Raw genomic sequence first — 5,133 nt, forward strand, 5'->3', positions numbered from 1 at the left:
AAAAAAAAAAAAAATAAATCACAACTTTTCATCGCAACTTTTAGGAAAATGCCCCACGAAATCAGGCATTTTAGCCCGCAACAATCCCAAAAAAGCCTGTGAAATCCTGGAGGGACTGATCAGGGGAGGTTTGTGTGGGGAATTCCCAGCTTTACACTGCATGAGATGCTCCATTAAGTTAAATTCACATGCAGATTAATTTCACTTCCCTCCTGCCTGAGAACCCTATATTGGAAAAACTAAACGGTCCCTTTGCAGACATATGGCAGAGCCAGCTCTTTAGAGCCAGACATAGCTGTGCACCTTCACACTTTTATACATGTGACCAAAGCATCTCTGAGCCAAGCAAACAAAGATCCTAATCTGCATAAACAGCAACTCGTGCAGTCTAAAGTTTGGAATGTCACACTCTCCAGTTGTGATTCAAGAAAGATCTCCCCTCTCTTTGCTTTGGCTATTCATTGTGTGACATCTTTGCTCAAAGCTTTGAAATATATTGTTGGGATCAACTCTGCAAGTCATCTTTTGTCTTTAATGAAACGTTCAGAAAGTAATCATTGTATGTTCATCTACAACCGACTAACTTTGAGACAACCCAAGTCAAGATGGCTGCCACAGCTAATTAAACTTTGCCAATACAAAAATGGCTATGATTTATTTAAGATAAGCTAAATTTTTTGTGGTAGTAGCTGAACATTATAATGCCAGGACTGTGTTGAGGGTAACTTTATTAGATGTAGCAGCCATCTTCAGTTAAAACTGTCATGAATGTTGATTCAGCATTCATCCTAGCATTGTTATTTTTACTTGCATACTTTTTTGAAATTAAACTGCTTCTGCATATTTTGTGCAATTTTAACCTTTCACAAATCATCTCAGGACAGGTCTCAAGCTCTGAGATTGACTTGCAGCCTGTCCAGGGTAGGGTTAACCATAAAATACAGAACCATCCCATAGTTGACATTACAATTTAGAGTCCTGTTTTAAATCAATACGGGACAGAATTTGTCCTGTATTTCCAAGATGGTGTGAATGTTTTCCTTTCTGTTGTATTTAATCAAAATGCCTCAGTATTTAATGTAGTTTTAGACAATTTACAAATCAAAACCTTTAATTTATTATACATGTTGTCACTTTTTGGAGCATGCTTGTTGTGACCACTAAGAGCAAAGCCTGGCTTTGGTAGGCAGCATTTTCTCTCCCCTGCATGAAATGTTGCATGCCTGGTCCTGTGTGTACCCCGCCTCTCGCACAATGACCACTAGAAAACACCAAACACCCCTCAATCCCTTCAACAACTACATCATTCTCATTGAAATATGACTCTGTGTGCATGTTCTATTTTTCTTTTTTGTTACTTTTAGCTAGTGCTCCTTTTAGCTTTAACATCCCATTTTCAGTTTCTTCAGCAAAGTCATTCAGTGCTCAGCATTCATATTGTTTTCTCACAGAAAGTGCAAGTTCTCTAGTGAAGTCTTTAAATACATATGCAAATCTGTAGTAATTTATAGAGTCGTATGGTGTGATAATCTAAACTCTGAACATTTTTCATACCTGGTTTAGTTCCCAGTCACACATGGCAAAACAATCATTGCTGACTTGAGCAGCAGACAGCAGCTGAGAAATGGTGCTGGGCAGAATCTCAAGATGGGTTTTCTGTGACAAGATCAGTGAAGGACCACATCACTTTACATCGATTAAATCAACATGCTTCCCTCAGATCTAGGAGGAGAATTTCACTCAAACACACCTTTAATACACCAGCTCTGTGGCTTGTGGTTCCAACGCTGGGGTGACTACAAACTGATGAAACAAGAATGATTCAGGTGTGTATGAAAAACATTCAAACACTTCACAAATCTACCACTCACCTGGACTCCACATGTTAAACACGCAGATGAAGTGGGTTATGTTTGGAGAAGAGCCAGCATCAAAACCCAGGAACAGGTCCCAAAAACTAAGTGCAACTGGACTGACTTTCTTTGAACAGGTGAACTGAGTTACAGTGATTATCTGGGATGAAGACAAGAAATTAAAGGCCTGGCAGTCTTTAAAGATATGCATATAACCCAACACCTTTCATGCCAAAGTTTTAGAGATCATCAAATGATGAGCAAATAGTTCTAGCCTTTTTGGTCAAACCTTGAAAAAACATTATGAAATATCAAACCAATCAAACCCATCAAAGTTTATTTCTAAAGCATATTTCAAAAACAACTCTTAATAATGATGTAAGTGCTGTACAAGAGTTCATATAGAAAGCATTGCAGGTGAACTAAAAATACAACAAAATCCATAATCACTGTAACTCAGTTCAAAACAAAATAATTTTAAATAAATAAAAATAAGCTTGCCCAGTATATTCAATAAAAATAAAATTAATAAAACCCAAAAGAAAATCAAGATGTTCTGCTGAGCTAGAACTAAAAGCCAATAAAAAAAGATTAGGTTTTAGCATAGGTTTAAAATCCCAGATGGTTTTCAAAGGCAGGCTGTTCCACATATTGGAGACCGTCACTAAAAGCTGTCACCTTTTTTTGTAGTTTCGCATCTGGATCTGGGAACGTCCAAAAGAAGCCGGTTTGAGGATCTGGGAACTCTGGCTGCTGTGTGACGAAGAAGGAGTTCAGACACACAAGTTAAGGCCATACTGTGAAGACTTAAAATCCAACAGTAACACTTTAAACTAGATCCTGAAATGGACAGGAAGCCAAGGGAGGACAACGCCGGTGTCATGTGGTCAGACTTCTTCTTTCCTGTCAGAGGACGAACTGATGCATTTTGCACAGCTTGCAGGTGCCTCTGTGTCGACTAAGACCTGTTTATAGGAAATTACAATAATCCAAGTGAAATGGAATGAAGGTATGAATTGCTGTTTTAAGCTGAATTGATGGATTGTAGATTTTAATTTTGAGAAGTAATAGTTAGAATAAGCTCATCTTAACTACTGAGCTGCTCTGTTTCTCAAATTTAAAAGAAAAGTCAAAAATCCCTCCAAGGGTTCTGGCAATGAGAGCCAATAAGATTTTGAGTTGATAGCACTGCTGTAACCATCGAAATACCCTGATTTCTGTTCTGTTCTTGTGCAGGTTGAGGAAGTTTATCTTTATCCATATCAGTGCCTCATTCTTCTGAGGTTTTTTTGTTTGTTTGTTTGTTTGTTTGTGTTGTTAAGGACTGTCAGCTTCTGTCACACTAAAGTTTAACTCAATATCTATGAAACTGATTGAGTTATAGCCATTTTTTTTTCTGTCAGTTGGGTGTGGTGGCTTGAATGGGGTCATTTGTAGATGTACATCCAATAATTACTTTCTGAAAGTTCCATTAAAATCCATTCAGTGATTCATGAGATATTTTGCTAACAGACAAAAACATGCACCCACACACAGACACAGGCAAAACTACTACTGCACAGCAGCTGGCAACAATCAGTGAGCTTAGTCAATAATTAGCTGGAAACTTGCTCTGCACACTCAGTTTCTGTACCAAAATTGACTTTATAAATCCATCAAATAGTAGTGATCAAAATGTTAAAACTTTTTTTATTCTCTTTAAAATATTATACAGCGACATGAGAATAGAAATGTTTATTTGAAGGGTGAGAGCTCAGGTCTTACGGTATGTTGTTTAGCACTGATCCAGGACATGGCCGACACTGATGCAGTCATTCCCCTTACAGGTACTCAATCCAAGCATGAGTATTGGTTCATAATCAACATTTTCCCAGAATGAACAAAAGTAACAGCCACACAGAAGTGGATGAAGCACCCGGACTCTTGTACTACAAAGCCATGCTGTTGGAATGGATGCGGTCTGGGGTTTTGCTGAAATATGCGAGGATTCCCTGAAAAAGCTTTTGTTGATGGGAGAATTGATGCACTTCTATTCCATCAGAGAGGCGGGCTTTATTTCCTCTCCTCTTTAGTCCGGAGGGCATGGTGTCAGCGGTTTCTAAAACTAAAACTAAAATTTCCACTTTGCCTCAGTTCATTTTAATGGTTTCTGGATGGTGTTCACATCTGGCTTCTTCTTTGTCTGATAGAGCTTTAAGCAGCATTTGTGGACGGTACAGTGAGCTGTGTTTCCAGACAAGGATCTGTGGAGTCCATGAGGTGATGTTCACAACAGAATCAGACCTGGTTTTAATGCAGTGGCCCCTGAGGGCCTGAAGATCATGGTCATCCATTATTGACTTTCAGCTTTGACCTTTGACCTCAGAGATTTCCAGATTATATCAATCTATTGATGATTATATGAACTGTAGATGAAGAGATATTCCAAGTCTTCTTAATTTTCTGTTGAAAGACAAAATCCAAAAATTGCTCCACTTTTTTTACAAACTGCTGAACCTCTGCCCTTTGATACGTTTACTATGTTCCCTTGTGAATAAAATATAGGTTTATGAGATTTGCAAACCATTGCATTTTGTTTTCATTTCCATTTTGCACAATGTTCCATCTTATTTGTAACTAAACGAAACAAATGTAGAAATTTGTCAGCAAAATTGAAGATTGCTCACCCCAAAATTCAATATGTTTGCCTCACACAAGAAATGGTTTTACTTCTATCCGTTTATATTTCATTAAACTGGTTCCACATGTTGCACTGAACCAATTGTTAGGAAACATGTTGCTACAGTGTTTGAATCCTACCCTGTATACATTGGAGTTACGGTATATTTGGTTTATCGTTTGAATTCATAAAATACAGAGAAATACTTCATCAGTGGCTTGTATTGCCTGCAGTAATTAGCCTGCTTAATGAGAACAAAACGGAGCAAATCCCAAAGGTTGCAGCTGGAACATGGTTAGGTTGGGTCTGACAGTGTTTTAACTTCTTCAGATTCATTTGCACTAAGCGTCTTTTTTTAATCCAACCTGTCAGGTTTGAACTTACTAGCTGTGATAAACTCAATAAGCATCTCAGTTACTAGAATGTCCAAAATCCAAATCACTAAACATTTCACTGAACTGGGACATGATAGTCCTGGGTCAGTGCCGTGTACAACGCCAGGTATGACAAATTGGGAGGAGGAAAAATGTTTTGTTTTTAAAAAAGCCCAAATTATTAACGGAAAGTAGAACTGAAATGACCCAAATTGTACAAACACAATTATCACAAGCACACAAGCTG

The 5,133-nt window shown here is 38.0% G+C and overlaps 1 protein-coding gene across 1 annotated transcript in view; it reads right to left on the minus strand.

The window, feature by feature from the left end:
• The window catches only part of LOC108248126 (replication protein A 32 kDa subunit), a 28,229-nt gene extending 25,729 nt beyond the window's left edge, over positions 1 to 2,500 (minus strand). Inside the window, exons 1-3 of the mRNA XM_017436656.3 lie at positions 1,872 to 2,500; positions 1,751 to 1,803; positions 1,555 to 1,656 (exon numbers count right to left, since the gene is read on the minus strand). Of these exons, the coding sequence (XP_017292145.3) occupies positions 1,555 to 1,656; positions 1,751 to 1,803; positions 1,872 to 2,064 (348 nt within the window). The 5' untranslated portion in view covers positions 2,065 to 2,500. The remainder of the gene's footprint in view (positions 1 to 1,554; positions 1,657 to 1,750; positions 1,804 to 1,871) is intronic.
• Between the last annotated feature and the right edge of the window lie 2,633 nt (positions 2,501 to 5,133).

This window comes from Kryptolebias marmoratus, linkage group LG5 (genome assembly GCF_001649575.2).
Source record: "Kryptolebias marmoratus isolate JLee-2015 linkage group LG5, ASM164957v2, whole genome shotgun sequence".
Lineage (NCBI taxonomy): Eukaryota > Metazoa > Chordata > Actinopteri > Cyprinodontiformes > Rivulidae > Kryptolebias > Kryptolebias marmoratus.